Below are 16,363 nucleotides of genomic sequence, written 5' to 3'. Positions count from 1 at the left end.
GGGGTGCATCAACCTAGGCGTCTAGGAATTGCAGGCTTTCAGGAACTCCGCGGTCTGAGCCACAATTGCATAAATGCAATCCCATGACTGGTCTTGCTCCTCATTCTCATAGACCATTTTGTAACATTCCTCTTCAGATGTTCTCCCCCGGAATACTTTGTTTATCTCCGAGAAAATTCATTATGTTGGGGCCGGCGTTGTGGCGTAGCTAGTGAAACCGCTGTCTGCAGTGCCAGCATCCCATAAGGACGCCGGTTTGAGTCCCGGCTGCTCCACTTCCAATCCAGCTCTCTGCTATGGCCTGGGAAAGCAATAGAAGATGGCCCAAGTGCTTGGGTCCCAGGACCCGCATGGGAGACCTGGAAGAAGCTTCTGGCTCCTGGCTTTGGATCTACACAGCTCCAGCTGTTGTGGCCAACTGGGAAGTGAACCGGCAGATGGAAGACCTCTCTCTTTCTGCCTCTGTCTCTCTGTAACTCTGCCTTTCAAATAAAATAAAATAAAATAAAAATTTATTCATTTTCTAAAATTTATGTGAAAGATGGAGAGAAATAAAGAAAAAGACAGACAAAAAGAGATCTTCCATCTGTTATTTGACTTCCCAAATGTCTACAACAGAGATGGACCAGACTGAAGCCTGGAGCCCAGAACTGAATATCTGCCTTTCAAATAAATAAATAAATCCTTTTTTTTTTTTAATTATTTTTTTTTTTTTGACAGGCAGAGTGGATAGTGAGAGAGAGAGACAGAGAGAAAGGTCTTCCTTTGCCGTTGGTTCACCCTCCAATGGCCGCCGCGGCTGGTGCTGCGACCTGCGCACCGCGCTGATCCGAAGCCAGGAGCCAGGTGCTTCTCCTGGTCTCCCATGGGGTGCAGGGCCCAAGCACTTGGGCCATCCTCCACTGCACTCCCAGGCCATAGCAGAGAGCTGGCCTGGAAGAGGGGCATCCGGGACAGGATCGGTGCCCCGACTGGGACTAGAACCCGATGTGCCGGCACCGCAAGGCGGAGGATTAGCCTAGTGAGCCGCGGCGCCGGCCAATAAATCTTCTTTTTAAAAAAAGCAAATCGATTGCAAGAAAGCATAATAACAGCTACATAAGCTGACAGCAAAAGACAAGCAGAAAAATTTATTTAAATCAAATAATGAGGAACAATTAGACAATCCAAACTGAAGGACCTTCTGCAAAGTAAACAGTCCAGATTCTTCAACAGCATCAATGACAGAAGAGGGAACAAGCAAGCTATCCTCCTGCAAATGTGAGAAGGGGATGGACTTCTTGGCCTCCTTTATTTTGCTCTCTCTCTCTTTTTTAAGGATGTATTTATTTATTTGAAAGAGTTACAGAGAGAGAAGGAGAGGCAGAGAGAAGCTTTCCCAGGCCATAGCAGAGAGCTGGATTGGAAGTAGAGCAGCCGGGACTCGAACCAGCGCCCACGTGGGATGCCGGCACTGAGGCAGCAGCTTTGCCTGCCATGCCACAGCACTGGCACCAGATTTGATTTAGCTTAAACACTTTTGGCAAGGACACATGATGTTATATCCTCAGTGTATCACATTAGAAGTCCTGTGACGCCATTTGTCCCATTTTTGCTAAAGTTAATTCTTTTTACTGAAAGATTTATTTATTTATTTGAAAGGCAGAGTTACAGAGAGAGGGAAAGACAGAGAGACAGATCTTCCATCCACTGGTTTACTCCCCAGATGGCTGCAATGGCTAGGACAGGGCCAGGCCAAACCCAGAAGTCAGGAGCTTCATCCAGGTCTCCCATCTGGGTGGCAGGGGCCCAAGTACTTGGGTCATCTTCCACTGCTTTCCTACTCACATTAGCAAGGAGCTAGATTGGAAGTGGAGCAGCTGGAACTTGAACCTGCGCCAATATGGGATACCAGTGACACAGGCAATGGCGTCACCCACTACATAACATTGCTGGCCCCCAAAGTTAAATTTGGTCACTTGATTTAGGTACGGTTTGCTAAGTGTTGCCATTGTAAAGGTATCTTTCCTTTTGTAAATTTTTTTAAAAAGGTTTATTTATTTATTTGGAAGGCACTTACAGAGAAGGAAAGAGAGAGAGAGATCTTCCACCCACTGGTTCACTCTCCTAATGGCCACACGGAGTAGGACTGGGCCAGGCTGAAGCCAGGAGTTTCTTCTCTGTCTCCCATGTAGGTGCAGGGGCCTAAGCACTTGGACCATCATCCACTGCTTTCCTAGGCCATCAGCAGGGGACTGGGTCAGGGATGGAGCAGCCAGGACTCCAACTGGCCTGTCTCGGGCAGTGGCTTAACCCACTTCACCACAACTCTGCCCCCCACTAGTTTCCTGTAATAAAGAGTTTTTCCTGAAGCTAGCGTTGTCACATGTGGGCTAAGCTGCTGGTTGCGACACAGGTATCCCATATTGGAATGCCAGGTCCAGTCGTGGCTGCTCAGCTTCTGATTCAGCTTCCTGCAGTTGTACCTGGGAGTGCAGGGGATGATGGCTCAAGTGCTTGGGCCATGCCACCCTCAGGGGAGACCAAGCTAGAGTTTCTGTTTCCCAGCTTTGGCGTCACCCAGACCTGGCTCTTAGAGCCATTTGGGGTGTGGATAGAAGATTTTTGTGTCTCTTTCTTCCTCTCTGTTGCTGTGTCTTTCAAATAAATACATAAATAAATCTTTAGAAAAAAAACTTTTCCCCTCCTCCTCCTAATCTTTTTTTTTTCCACCAGGAGCTCATCGATTTCATTGTTATTGTTTATTAAAAGCATTATAACCCATTATTATCATTTTTCTATTTGATGCTCAGATTGTTCCGAACTTGGCCAGTGGGCATATATAAATGTTAAGTTTTAGTGTAGTTAAATGTATCCATTTTTTCCTTTATGTCTTATGTTTTTGGTTCCTAATTAGATTGTTGCCTAGCCCAAGCTTATAAATACATTTTTCTATATTTTCTTGTAAAATAAAAATTTAAATAAGCATTACTTGCATTTAGGTTCTGATCTACCCTGGCCTGTATTTTGGTATAGAGTGAGGTAGGGTTCTACTTTATTCCCATTTGAATAACCAGTTGTCTCAGAACAGCTTAAATTTATTTTCATCTTATTTGAAAGAGAGAGAAACAGAAAGGCAGAACTCCTCTGCTGGTTGACTCCCCAGATGCCTGCAGTAGCCAGGGCTGGGTCAGTTCACAGCCAGGTGCTGGAAACTCAGTCCAGGAATCCCCATGAGTGGCTGAGGCCCAGCCACCGGAGCCGTCACCTGCTGCCTCCCAGGGTGCATAGTAGCAGGGAGCTGGGGTCACGTGGAGCCAGGACTTGAACCCAGGCCCACTGACAGGGGATATGGGTGTTCCAAGCAATGTCTTAATTGCCCAAACAAAGCAACTTTTTGAATGAAGTGTTCTTTTTTTCTTAAAGCTTATTTATGTTTGAAAGAGAGAGAGGGAATTACCTCACATCTGTTGGTTCACTTCCCAGTGCCCATGATAACTGGAGCTGGGCCAGGCTGAAGCCAGGGAGCAGGAACTCAGTCTGGGCCTCCAGATGGGTGGCAAGGACTGAAGTACTGAAGCCGACACCTGCTGCCTGCCAGGGCACACGGTAGCAGGAAGCCGATCCGCAGCTGAGCCAGGACTTGATCCCAGGGCTCCAGTATGGGATATGGGCATCCCAAGCAGAGGTTTAATCTGCTCTGTTGGGGCCGGCACTTTGGCAAAGAGGGTAAAGCTGCTGCCTACAGTGCCGGCATGCAATATGGGCAGGTCCCATTTTGAGTCCTGGCTGCTCCACTTCGGATCCAGCTCTCTGCTGATGGCCTGGGAAAGTAGAGGCAGATGGCCCAAGTCCTTGGGCCCCTGCACCTGCATGGGAGACTTGAAGAAAGCTCCTGGCTTTGGATTGGCTCAGCTCTGGCCATTGCAGCCATTTCGGGAAGTAGACCAGCAGGTGGAAGACCTTTCTGTCTTCTCTGTGCCTCTCTGCTTCTGCCTCTCTGTAACTTTGCCTTTCAAATAAATAAATAAATCTTTTAAAAAAAATGCTCTGCCACATTGCTTGCCCTATGGATAATATGTTCTTATTTCATGATTTACAATCTCATATCTGTAAAATGCCAAATGTTCATATTTAATTGAATCTGTTTCTGGGTTCTCTTCTGGTCCATTGGCCTATTTGTTTATCCTATGCTTGTAGAACAATAATTTAATTACCACAAATTAATACTAAGGTTTGATGTCTTACAGAATATGAATTTCCCCACCTTTTTTATTATAATCATCTTGGCAATTCTTGCCTACACTCCAACACATTAGTTTTAGAATTTAGAATCAGCTTACTAAAGTCCATAAAATTCCCTGCTGATAGTTTTATGTCCTCCTTAAGGTCCTTATACAGTTTTTAAAATAGATTTATTTATTTATCTGAAAGTCAGAGTTAGAGAGAGGGAGATCTTTCATCCCTTGGTTCACTCCTCAAATGGCCACGATGGCCAGGGCTGGGCCAGGCTGAAACCAGGAGCCAGGAGCTTTATCCAGTCTCCCATGTGGGTGCAGAGGCCCAAGCGCTTGGGCTATCTTCTGTTGTATTCTCAGGCACAATAGCAGGGAGCTGGAGTGGAAGTGGAGCAACTGCCCATATGGGCTACTGGCACTGTAGATGGCAGCTCAACTTGCTACACCACAGCGCCAACCCCGGTCCTTGTACATCTTTATTCAGACTTACTCAGAGTTACTTTTTTTAAAATTGTTGTTATTGGCATCATTTTGGAATTTAAATTTTCTGTTTGTGACTATGGTAGGAGAGTTGTTTTCTTTGTATTATATCTAACAACCTTTATGAAATACCTTTTAAAGTTCTAATGAGAGCTGGTGCTATGGTATAGTAGGCTAAATCTCTGCCCATAGCGCTGGTATCCCATGTGGGTGCCAGTTCGTGTCTCAGCTACTCTTCTTCTGATCCAGCTCTCTGCTCTGGCCTGGGAAAGCAGTGGAAGACGGCCCAAGTGCTTGGGCTGCTGCACCCACGTGGGAGACCCTGAAGAAGCTCCTGGCTCCTGGGTTGGCTCTGGCCATTGCGGGCGTTTGGGGTGTGAGCCGGCAGATGGAAGACCTTTCTTTCTGTTTCTCCCTCTCTCTCCAACTCTGCATCTCAAACAAATAAGTAAAATTCTTGAAAAAGCTCTAATAATGTATAGAGATCTTTGATTTTCTGAAAAGTCAACCTACTGTCTGCAGTCTTGTTTCATCCTTTCAAATCCTTATCTTTTTCTTTCTTTTGCTTGTTTCATCATATGTTTGAAAACTTCCAGTAATGTGGGGCCAGTATTGTAGCACGGCAGGTTAAGCTGCTGCCTGCAGTGCTATCCCATATAGGTGCCAACCGGAGTCCTGGCTGCTGTACTTACTACCCAGCTCCTTGCTAATGCACTTGGGAAGGCAATGGAGCAATGGAAGATGGCCCAAGTACTTGAGCCCTTGCCACCCACATGGGAGACTCAGGTGGAGTTCCTTGCTCCCAGCTACAGCCTGTCCTAGCTCTGTCTGTTGCAGCCATCTGGGGAGTGAACCAGTGGATGGAAGATCCTTCTCTCCCTCCTCCCCCTCCCCAGTCTCTCCCTCACTCTCCCTATCAAATAAATCTTAAACAAACAAACAAAAAGACCTTCAATGGCATATTGAAGAGAGTGACATCAAGTGAGTATCACCTAGGGTTGTATTTAGCTGTGTATAAATGAAAACCCCAATGGCAGGGGTTTGCTTTTTGCATGTAGCATGAAGCTCAGTTTTACACAGCCTTTATCCTAAGCGTCTTGTGTTTCTGCTTGAGCATCATTGAGCTTTTGTGCTTAAAAAAAACCACCATAGCTCTTGCCGTTTCACCCATGTTTTAGGCAAGAAGAACGGAGTACAAGGAAGAAAAGGAAGTGTCTATATTGGGAAAGAAAAAATTTCCCAGAAATCCCCACAAACTTTTGTTAGTCTGTTATTGGCAAGAATTGTGACATACTCTAGCTATGAGAGAGTGAGAAATGTAGTTTCTCAGCTGAGCAGTTGTTGCTCTGAAGAAATTGGGATTTTTGGTATAAGGAAGTGGGGCAGAATGCTGTGTTTCTGCCACATGCTGTTCTTGTCTTTTCCTGACTTTAAGATAGTGTTTTTCATACTTTATAACTTAAGTAAGATGTATACTCTTTAAGTTGGAAAATTCTTCTTACTAGATTTTGCAGGGTTTTTTTCAATTCCTTTTTCTAAACATTTATTTTTATTCATTTTTTAAAGATTTATTTATCTTTTTTGAAAGAGTTACAGAGAGAGGGGTAGAGGCAGAGAGAGCCTCCATCCACTGGTTCACTCCGCAGATGTCCGCAATAGCACTGGGCCAGGCTGAAGCCAGGAGCTTCATCCGGGTCTCCCACCTGGGTAGCGGGGCCCAAACACTTGGGCCATCTTCCACTGCTGTTCCCTGGCTGTTAGCAGGGAGCTGGTTCAGAAATGGAGCAGCTGGGACTCAAACTGGCACCCATAAGGGATGCCGGCATAGCAGATGGCAGCTTTACCTCCTGTGCCGCAACACCAGCCCCTCCTTTGATATCTTATGTTACGAATGGATTTGGAGTCTTTTCTGAATGTCTTCATCTATTGAAGGTGTCATGCTTTTTTCTCCTTTAATCTGTTAACTTGGTCAATTTCATGTCTAGGGTTGTTTTTTTTTTTTTTTCCAGTTGCTTTACTGAAATAAATGAAAGATTCATGTACCATGCAATTCACCTGTTTAAAGTGTACAATTCAGAAATGGATGTTTAGCCTGATGGTTACCATGCCAGTTCAGAAGCCTGTATCCCCATGGGTGGGCATCGTGGTGCGTGAGATGTCTGCCAGTTCTAGCCTCCTGCTTATGCACCTGGGAAGGTAGTGAGTGATGGCTCAAGTACTTTGGTCCCTGGCACCCATATGAAAGACCCAGCTAGAATTCATGGCTCCTGGCTTCAGCCTGGCCTAGCCTTGGCTATTTTGGGCATTTTAGGAGTGAACCAGTACATGGAAGATTTCTGTATCAGTCCACCTTTCAAATAAATGAATCTTTTTAAAAGATAGAATTGAAAGATAAGCTTATTTAAAAAAATGAATCCTACATCCCATATCTTGGTACCTAAATCTGATACCTGGCTCCACCCCTGATTCCAGTCTCCTGCTGATACTCTAGGAGGCATCAGTGAATGCTCAAGTGAGTACATTCCTGCCACCCACATAGGAGACTTGGATTGAGTTGCTTCCTCAGCTTCAGCCCAGACCAGTGCTGGCTGTTGTGGGTATTTAGGGAGTGAACCAGCGGATATAGTTCTCTCTCTCTCTCTCTCTGTCTCTCTCAACTCTCAACTCTCAGATAAGAGGAGGAGAGACAGAGAGAGGTCTTCCATCTGCTGGTTCACTCCCCAGATGGCCACAATAGCCAGGGGTAGGCCATGCTGAAACCTGGAGCTTCATCCAGGTCTCCCACCTGGGTCGCACGGGCCCAAGTTTGGGCCATCTTCTGCTGCTTTCCCAGGCCATTAGCAAGCAGCTGGATAGCAAGTGGAGCAGCCAGGGCTCAAACCAGTGCCCACATGGGATGCCTGTGTCAAAGGCGGAGACTTTACCTGCTACGCCACATCATGGGACCCACTTCAAGATATTTTAGCTACTCACAGATGCAACCATCACCACAACCAATTTCAGAACTTTTTGAAACTTTGTGCCCTTTACCAGTCATTTCCTCCCACGGCCTTATTCCCTGTGTACCCCCATCTCCCAGGAAGCACTGTGCTGTGTGTCTGGCTTACCTCTTCTGGACATTTCCTGTGGATGGACTCATGGTCTCTGTAGTCTTTCCTGACTGCCTTCTTTCAGGTAGCCTGGTGCCTTCAAGCTTCATTTATGTTGTAACATGTATCAGTGTCTTTTTAAAGTAGGAAAACATGTAACAAATTAATGTTACATGTTTTAATTGGTTTTAATTTAGTGTTAGCTCTCCTCTCTGCAAAAGGCACCACCCTGAGTTCTGGAGTGACAATTAGGAGTTGTATTTCTGCTTTCAGCTTGGGTGGCTGACGTGCCCTGTATCCATTCTTGTCTTTCATGCACTCTCTTCCCTTGTCACCCAGCACTGAAAATTATGACAACCTACATTTTTTTCCTAGAGGCTGCGCTGGGTATTTCCCATTGTTATTGTTATTCCAGGCTTTCCTCACACCCAGCCTGACAAGGAGAACCTGCTTCTCGGTAGTGGAGGCTGCTGTGTCCATCGTATGGATCAGGAAGCTGGGATATGCATGACAACGACTGTCCCAAGGACACGCAGCTTTCTCTCTGGGGCTGTTTGATTCCACTGTTGTGTCCCCACCCCATTGAGATATAATTCATATACCAAAAATCCACCAGTCAGTGGTTTTTAGTGTATTCACAGGTTGTACAACTATTTCTGCTCTCTAATTCTAGAACATTTCATCACCCCAATGTGAAACCTTGTACCCATTAGCAGTCACTCCCGTCTCCCTTTCCTGTAGCCCCTGGCGTCACTGGTCTCCCGTCTGTCTCTACAGATCTGCCTGTTCTGGACATTCCGTGTAAATAGGATACAGTATGTGGCCTTTTGTATCTGCCTTCTTTCATTCAGCAGGTTATTTTCAAGGTTCTTCCATGTTGTAACCTGTGTTGGTGCTTCAGCCCTCTGTAGGGGAGACTGTTCTGTTGTGTGGACAGTCTTCTGTTGACTGACATCCGGGTGGTTTCTGCCATTTGGGTGACTGTGTTCAGTTCTTTGGGGAACATCCCCAGGGGTGGAATTGCTGAGTCACATGACTTTCTGAGGGACCACTGGACTATGTTGCATTCCTGCCAGCACGTAGTAGAGTTCTGATTTCTTTACATCTTTCCCAATACTTGTGATTTTTCTTGTTTGTTAGAAAGTATTATTTTAATTGACAAATCATAATTGTATACATTTATGGAGTCTAGTGTGATATTTTGAGACATAAACATAATATATAAAGATTGAACCAATTAACAGATCCACCTCCTCGTATCATTCTGTGTGATAAGACATTTGAAATGTATTCTCGTAGTTGTTTGGAAATAATAGGATATATTATTGACTGCAGTCACGCTGCTAGGCAGTAAAACCCAAAACTTATTCCTGTCTGCAACTTTGTACCCTTTGGCCAACAACTTCGAATCCCTCTGCATCTCCCCCCGCCCTAGCCTGGTCTCTGGTAACCATCGTTCTGCTCTCTACTTGTGTGAGTTCAACTTCTTAAATTATTTATTTACTGTTTTGTTTGAATAAAGAGAGAGTTCTCTTATCTGCTGGCTCATTGCCCAAAGGCCATTCTGTTCATCTTTCTTCTCTGTCACATTACAAGCTTCCTAATGGTAGAAACTTGTTCTATTTTTGTTTGTATATCCCAGGATGTCTGGCACAGCTCTTTGAAAGGCGCTTGTGGGATGTGAGTGAAAAACCAGCCTGGCATTGACAGAGTAAAGCCCCTGCTGGGGCAGAAGGAGAGGGAAGTTTGCCTTCTGTCTGTCTGCTCAGGAAGAACAAGAGGAGGGGAACCACACAGAGCCGCTGTGACGCCCATTCCCACGTCCTGGGTGTTCTGCCTGGCGGGGCTCTGTGCCCGGCCCTGCGGCCTTTGTTCTGGCCCTGTGTTGTGGTGTCGAGGGGGGAGGCTCCCATCCTTGCTGGCGTGACTGGCCACAAGGCACTTGATCTGGCGCAGGAGATGGTTTCACTAGTGTTGCACCCTCCATTGACACAAAAGTAAATTTCACTCTGCAGGAGTAGCAGATAGAGGAATCAGAGTCAGCATTTGGATGTTTGTATTGTGTTTTTGTTTTTCAGCTAAACCCAGATGTGAATGTTTTCCAGCGGAAATTTGTGAATGAAGTGAGAAGATGTGAAGAAATGGACCGGAAGCTTCGTACGTGCGTTTTATTATTGTGTGGTGTTCCCGTAGTGAATAACTTGTCTTAGAGAGATCAGACCTCTTAGTAAAGGAAGAAAAGACTACAGAGAAGATGAAAAGAGGGAACATCTTGTGGTTGTGATATTAAGATGAAATTCTCGTATGCAGATATGCTCTGTGGTGTTTGGGCCGGGCAGTGCACTTGATAGAAACTTTGAAACAGGCTGCAAGCTGAAGACACTGGGATGTGTTTCCATGGGATGTTAACTGTACTGCAGAATTCTGAGAGATCAGACCAGGGCACCGTCAGTTGTAGTTGTCAGCGGTTATTTTATTTGAAAGGCAGAGTTACAGAGAGGGGAGAGAAGTAGGTGGAGAGGGAGAGAGAAAGGGAGAGGGGAGGTAGGTAAGTATGTTCTATCCACTGGTTCACTCCCCAAATGGCTGCAATGGCATGGCCAGGGCTGGGGCAGGCTGAAGCCAGGAGCCAGAAGCTTCTTCTGGTTCTCCCACATGAGTGCAGGGGCTCAAGGACTTGGGCCATCCTCTGCTGCTTTCCTAGGTGCATTAGCTGGGAGCTGGATCAAAAGTGGAGCAGCTGGGACTGGAACCAGCACCCACTTGGGATGCTGGCACTGCAGGTGGTGGCCCAACCCATTATGCCACAGTGCTGGCCCAATTGTTTCTTTCTTTTCTTTCTTTCTTTTTTTTTTTTTTAAGATTTATTTTATTTATTTTGAAAGTCAGCTGCAGAGAGAGGGGTAGACACAGAGAGAGCTTCCATCCACTGGTTCACTCCCCAAATGGCTGCAGTGGCCAGCATTGGGTCAGGCAGAAGCCAGGAGCTTCATCCAGGTCTCGCACATGGGTGGCAGAGGCCCAAACGCCTGAGCTGTCTTCTGCTGCTTTTCCAAGGCCATTAGCAGGGAGCTGGATCAGAAGTGGAGCAGCTGGGACATGAATTGGTGCCCATATGGGATGCTGGCATTGCAGGGAGCGGCTTTACCTGCTACCCTGCAATGCTGGCCCCGAGAGCTATCTGTTTTTTTGTTTGTTTGTTTGTTTGTTTTTTTAAAGATCATTGATTTATTTTGAGTCAAAGTTGCAGAGAGAGGGAGAGACAGAGAGGTCTTCCATCTTCTAGTTTATCCCCCAGATGGCTGTAACAGCCAAGGCTGGGCCAGGCTAAAGCCAGGAGCCAGGAGCTTCTTCCAGGTCTCCCACGTGGGTGGCAGGGACCCAACACCTGGGCCATCCTCTACTGTTTTTCCCAAGCTACCAACAGGGAGCTGAATCAGAAATGGAGCAGGGCCAGTGCTGTGACGTAGTGGGTAAGGCCGCCTCCTGTGGTGCCGGCATTCCATGTGGGCGCCGGTTCGAGTCCGGCTGCTCCACGTCTGATCCAGCTCTCTGCTTTGGCCTGGGAAAGCAGTAGAAGATGACCCAGATCCTTGGGCCCCTGCACTTGTGTTGGTGACCCAGAAGAGGCTCCTGGTTCCTGGCTTCTGGCTTCGGATCAGCGCAGCTCTGGCCGTTGTGGCCATCTGGGGAGTGAACCGGCAGATGAAAGACCTCTCTTTCTCTCTGCCTCTGCCTCTCTGTAGCTCTGCCTTTCAAGCAAATGAATAAATCTTAAAAAAAAAAAAAAAAAGAAGAAGAAGAAGAAGAAGTGGAGCAGTCAGGACTTGAACTGGCACCCTTATGCAATGCTGGCATCATAGGTGGCAACCTGATTTAGTGCACCAGGACACTGGCTCCCCCAGAGCTGTCTTTTACTTGAGCTTTTATGAGGGAGGAAACTGCCATTCATTAAGGCCAGGTCAGCTGGTAGACCTGAGTGTTCCCTGAAGAATGCAGGTGCTGTCATTTATTAATTGTGGAAACTGAGTATCCCAGAGGTTCAGTGATGCCCAGGAGGATGGGCAGTCGTGATGGAGTCAGGGTTTGAGGCTGTTTTGTCCTGACCTTGCCACTCTGCTAAGCCGGCTTCCAGTTAGCTCACAGTGAATTTGGCCCCACCTGAAACACGTCTCTCTTTGGCATTCTCAGTGTGTGTGTTCAAGATTTGTTTGTTTTTACTTGAAAGAGTTATAGAGACATAGGGAGAGACAGAGATCTTTCCATCCTCTGGCTCACTCTCCAAATGGTCACAATAGCCAGGACTGGGCCACATTGAAGCCAGGAGGCTGGAACTCCATCCAGGTCTCTCACTTGGGTGGCAGGGCCCCAGGCACTTGTACCATTTTTTGCTGCCTTCCCAGGCACATTTAGCAGGGAGCTGGATTGGAAGCAGAGCAGCCAGCAGCCAAGACTCAAGCTGGCGCTCATACAGAATCCAGGCATCACAGGTGGTGGCTTAACCTGCTGTGCCACAACCCTGCTCCCTGATGTTTTGTTATATATTTTAAAATAGAGAGAGAGAACGAGCTGCCTCCCATCTGTTGGTCCCTCTTCAAATGCCTGCAATGGCCAAAACAGGAAGCCAGGAACTTAATCTGGCTCTCGCACATGGGCAGCAGGGACCCAGCCCCCTGAGCCAGCAGCCTCTGAGAATGCACATTGACAGGAATTTGGAGTCAGGAGTGCAGCTGAGACTCAAACCCAGGCACTGTGACACGGGATGCTGGTGTTCCAACTGGAGTCTTAACTGCTAGGCCAAATGCTTTTCCTTTTCTGGTATTTTGAATCCTTGTTCCATGAGTCTCTTTTTCATTTTAAATATTCTGTTGAACTGCACTCTTTGGTAGCTCTGCTTTATCCGGAACTAACGCCGTCGTGGTTTGGGGTGGCAACTGCAGAAGGTGGAGAGCTGGAACAGAAGAGGGAAGGAAGGCAGCTGAGGTGGCCACTGTTTGCTTTAGAGAGTGAGGCAGGGCGGGCGCTGCGGCTCACTAGGCTAATCCTCCGCCTTGCAGCGCTGGCACACCGGGTTCTAGTCCCGGTCGGGGCACCGATCCTGTCCCGGATGCCCCTCTTCCAGGCCAGCTCTCTGCTGTGGCCAGGGAGTGCAGTGGAGGATGGCCCAAGTCCTTGGGCCCTGCACCCCATGGGAGACCAGGAGAAGCACCTGGCTCCTGCCATCGGATCAGCGCGGTGCGCCGGCTGCAGCGCGCCTACCACGGCGGCCATTGGAGGGTGAACCAACGGCAAAAAGGAAGACCTTTCTCTCTGTCTCTCTCTCTCACTGTCCACTCTGCCTGTCAAAAAATAAAAAAAAAGAAAAAGAAAAAAGAAAAAAGGCAGGAAGGCCAGCGCTGTGGCTTAACAGGCTAATCCTCTGCCTTGCAGCGCCGGTACACGGGGTTCTAGTCGCAGTCGGGGCGCCGGATTCTATCCCGGTTGCCCCTCTTCCAGGCCAGCTCTCTGCTGTGGCCCGGGAAGGCAGTGGAGGATGGCCCAAGTGCTTGGGCCCTGCACCCGCATGGGAGACCAGGAGAAGCACCTGGCTAGTGGCTTCAGATCAGCGCGATGCCAGCAGCGCCTACCGCAGCGGCCATTGGAGGGTGAACCAACGGCAAAAAGGAAGACCTTTCTCTCTGTCTCTCTCTCACTATCTACTCTGCCTATCAAAAAAAAAAAAAAAAGAAAAAGAAAAAAAGAAAGAAAGTGAGGCAGGAGAAGGGGCAGTGTGGGGGAGGGGCAGTGTGGGGGAGGGGCAAGGGGGTGCTTTTATCTGAAAGTTCTTTCCTGGACTCACACTGTGAGCCAAATGCTGCACCTGTCTCCCCCTGAAACAATGACAATGCAGACACAGGGAGCTGCCATGAATGCTCTGCTTCTGTCGTTTCAGGATTTGTGGAGAAAGAAATAAGAAAAGCCAACATCCCGATCCTGGACACTGGAGAGAACCCCGAGGTGCCCTTCCCCAGGGACATGATTGACCTGGAGGTAATGGGGCTTCTGAGAAGGCCGCAGGTCCCTCTCTACTCAAGCAGAAGTTCCTTAGCTGAGTGGGAAGTAGAGGAACTCTCGCTGCACTTGTCAGCTTCGTCAGTTAATCCCAGGTTTTCCTAGGTGGGATTGAAGTGCATTCTCTTTTTTATGTCAAACAGTATCTCAAAGAGTATCCTATTGATTTATTGAAACTTATTGGATAAATGTCTGTCTGGTAGTTACTAATCTCACAGACAAATGAATAGCCAGTGGGTTTTTTGGTCATTATTTTATCCATTTGAAATCTCCTTAGAAGTTTACCACATGCACAAAAGAATCTACAGATGAAGCAAGACTATTTTTTTTCAAAGATTTTATTTATTTATTTGAGAGGTAGAGCTGTAGACAGAGGGAGAGACAGAGGGTTCTTGCCTCTGCTGGTTCACTCCCCAAATGGCCCCAACAGCTGGAACTGAGCCAATCCGAAACCAGGAGCCAAGAGCTTCCTCTAGGTCTCCCATGCGGGTACCGGGGCAAAAGGACTTGATCCATCTTCCACTGCTTTCCCAGGCCATGGGGCAAAGAGCTAGATCGGAGAAGGAGCAGCCGGGACTCGAACTGGCACCCTTACAGGATGCCAGCACTGCTGGCAGAGGCTTAGCCTACTATGTCATAGCACCAGCCCCAAAGCAAGACTACTTTTAGTAAGAAGTTTTCATGCATAAAATTACTGTCAGAAGCACAGTCTTTGCTGGGTAGTGTAGCATCTTTGAACTGTCAGTAAGGTAACAGTTCAGTGGGAGGATTTCACTTTACATCTCTTGGGGCAGGCATATTGTGCTTAGTTTGAACTCATTGATTTCCTTTCTTCCTCTAGGCCAATTTTGAGAAGATTGAAAATGAACTGAAAGAAATCAACACAAACCAGGAAGCTCTGAAGAGAAACTTCCTGGAATTGACTGAATTAAAATTTATACTTCGAAAAACCCAGCAGTTTTTTGATGAGGTCAGACTATTGTTTCTTTTGGTATTTGAGTAGTTGATAGATATTGCTCCCGCACAAGTGGGCCATATTTTTATTCCAGTAATTAATTTTAATTTGCTATTTTGGAAGCAGTACCATTTTTGCACCCTGTTTTAGTTGAAGAATTTTCAGATTGTGTTCCATTTTTCATGCAGTACATAGCCAGCCCATGGTTTTGTATATTTTCATGTTTTCTGCAAGTTTTCATCTCAAGATGGGGAAAGAAACCTTAAAGTTGTTGTATAAATATAGTGAAAATATTTGCATTATACTTACCCTTCTGTGTTATATATTATAAGGTAAGTATATGCTTATGGTTAAAGCTGAAGTAACAAACATTTGGTTATTCACAAAATCCTAACAAAAGTTTAATCTCCAGACCTTTTGTCATCAAATTTTTATTTTTATGTTATTCTCTGTGTTTATCAACCCTTGGGCACATTTTCCAGAACTTTGGATAGCACATGTCACACAGAGTTTTCCAGAAGTTCTCATTGTCATATGGAACTATTGATAAGATTTTTGGATTTTTTTTTTTCATTTGGAAGAGTTAGAGAGGTAGAGGCAGAGAGAGAGAGGTCTTCCATCCACTGGTTCACTCCCCAGATGGCCGCAACAGCCGGAGCTGCACCAAAGCCAGGAGCCAGGAGGTTCTTCCAGGCCTCCCATGCAGGTGCAGTGGCCCAAGGACTTGGATCATCTTCTACTGCTATCCTAGGCCACAGCAGAGAGCTGGATCGAAAGAGGAGCAGCCAGGACTAGAACCAGCGCCCATATGGGATGCCAGTGCTTTAGGCCAGGACTTTAACATACTGTGCCACAGCGCTGGCCCCGGATTTTTGGATTTTCACATAAAAACAACTGCACTACCTTTTAAGGGTAAATGTTACTAAGCTCCTGCGTCAAAAATGCAGGTGGCTTCAATTGCCCGGTGACAGCTTGCTGGGGTGACCCCTTGGAAAGGGTTTGACAACAGGCTTGCAGAAGGCTTCCTTCTAGTTAAACCCCAGGAGGAGTCTTAGCTTGTACCCTGGGTATTGCTTTTCCAATGGCCTAAAAACAGTATTTTTAGGCCACTCTGTTTTTGTCCGATATCTACCCACAGATTAGTGCTCTTTGACACTTGAGAGATTGTTCTAGTCACTGTCTAGTCTTCTCATAAAGTTCTTTATTTCCTTACTCAACAACAAACTTGACAGAACTTTTAAATACAGAAGGCCCATTTACTTAGCATCTGATGTGTTCTCAGTTTTAATTTCTGTCTTTTGAGAAGACACCAGTTCTCCATGGTTCTCTAGGCTGGAGCAAGGCTTCTCCACCAGCAGTTGAAGCCTCAGTCAGGCCCTTGCTAGAAATGCACCTGCCAAATCAGACACCCTCGGGGTGGCACCCAGCAGTCTGAACAAGGGGATCCCGAGGAGTGCTGGTGAGAAAAGCAGTAGGCGAGGGAGAGTCTGCTGACGCTGTGACACATTCTGCAGGAGGTAGGGATTTGGCTTGGAAATGCCATGCTAATTAAACCAATCAGCTGGTGCTGG

General features: G+C 46.8%; 1 protein-coding gene across 4 annotated transcripts in view; it reads left to right on the top strand.

The window, feature by feature from the left end:
• The window catches only part of ATP6V0A1 (ATPase H+ transporting V0 subunit a1), a 55,426-nt gene that overhangs the window by 2,909 nt on the left and 36,154 nt on the right, over nt 1–16,363 (top strand). For all 4 annotated transcript variants that reach the window (XM_062216808.1, XM_062216806.1, XM_062216805.1 and 1 more), the window contains exons 3-5: nt 9,865–9,943; nt 13,719–13,816; nt 14,679–14,807. In XM_062216808.1, coding sequence (XP_062072792.1) covers nt 9,865–9,943; nt 13,719–13,816; nt 14,679–14,807 — 306 coding nt within the window. The remainder of the gene's footprint in view (nt 1–9,864; nt 9,944–13,718; nt 13,817–14,678; nt 14,808–16,363) is intronic.

The sequence above is a fragment of the Lepus europaeus genome, chromosome 18, assembly GCF_033115175.1.
Source record: "Lepus europaeus isolate LE1 chromosome 18, mLepTim1.pri, whole genome shotgun sequence".
NCBI lineage: Eukaryota > Metazoa > Chordata > Mammalia > Lagomorpha > Leporidae > Lepus > Lepus europaeus.
This window is presented reverse-complemented; position numbering and strand designations above follow the sequence as displayed.